General features: G+C 40.7%; 1 protein-coding gene across 1 annotated transcript in view; it reads left to right on the plus strand.

Moving 5' to 3' along the window:
• Positions 1–391, plus strand: part of SEC16A (SEC16 homolog A (S. cerevisiae)) — a 25,723-nt gene that overhangs the window by 24,972 nt on the left and 360 nt on the right. Inside the window, 1 exon segment of the mRNA XM_009699728.1 lies at positions 351–391. This exon segment is cut by the window's right edge and continues 1 nt beyond it. Coding sequence (XP_009698030.1) covers positions 351–391 — 41 coding nt within the window.

Raw genomic sequence — 391 nt, forward strand, 5'->3', positions numbered from 1 at the left:
ATAGAATGTTTATTTTGGGGCAAGTCCTAAGGTCTACTAACAAAAGCAGAAGGTACTAATTCAGTGAAGTCGCACTGGTGTCTTGTTTTGGTTTTGCATGCTTTGGATTTTCAGAGCTATTTACAGTTTATGCATGTGACATTGTTTTGCCAATTCCTATGTTAAGCAAGTAATATTAAAGATATGGATGCAAACTGTACCGGCACTTTTTGCAGTTGTTACAATATGCTGCGCTGTCCATGTTGTTGGCATTATTACTGTGAATATTTGCTCTGTATGACTAAGCAAACCGCATTTCAGAGGCAGTGAAGCTCTGCAGTTCTGTAACTTCAGTATTACCTACTTTCTAGCCTGCCAGTGTACCACCTTTGGGGGGACCTTCAGCAGGCAC

The sequence above is a fragment of the Cariama cristata genome, unplaced genomic scaffold (genome assembly GCF_000690535.1).
Source record: "Cariama cristata isolate BGI_N322 unplaced genomic scaffold, ASM69053v1 scaffold21864, whole genome shotgun sequence".
NCBI classification, from domain to species: domain Eukaryota; kingdom Metazoa; phylum Chordata; class Aves; order Cariamiformes; family Cariamidae; genus Cariama; species Cariama cristata.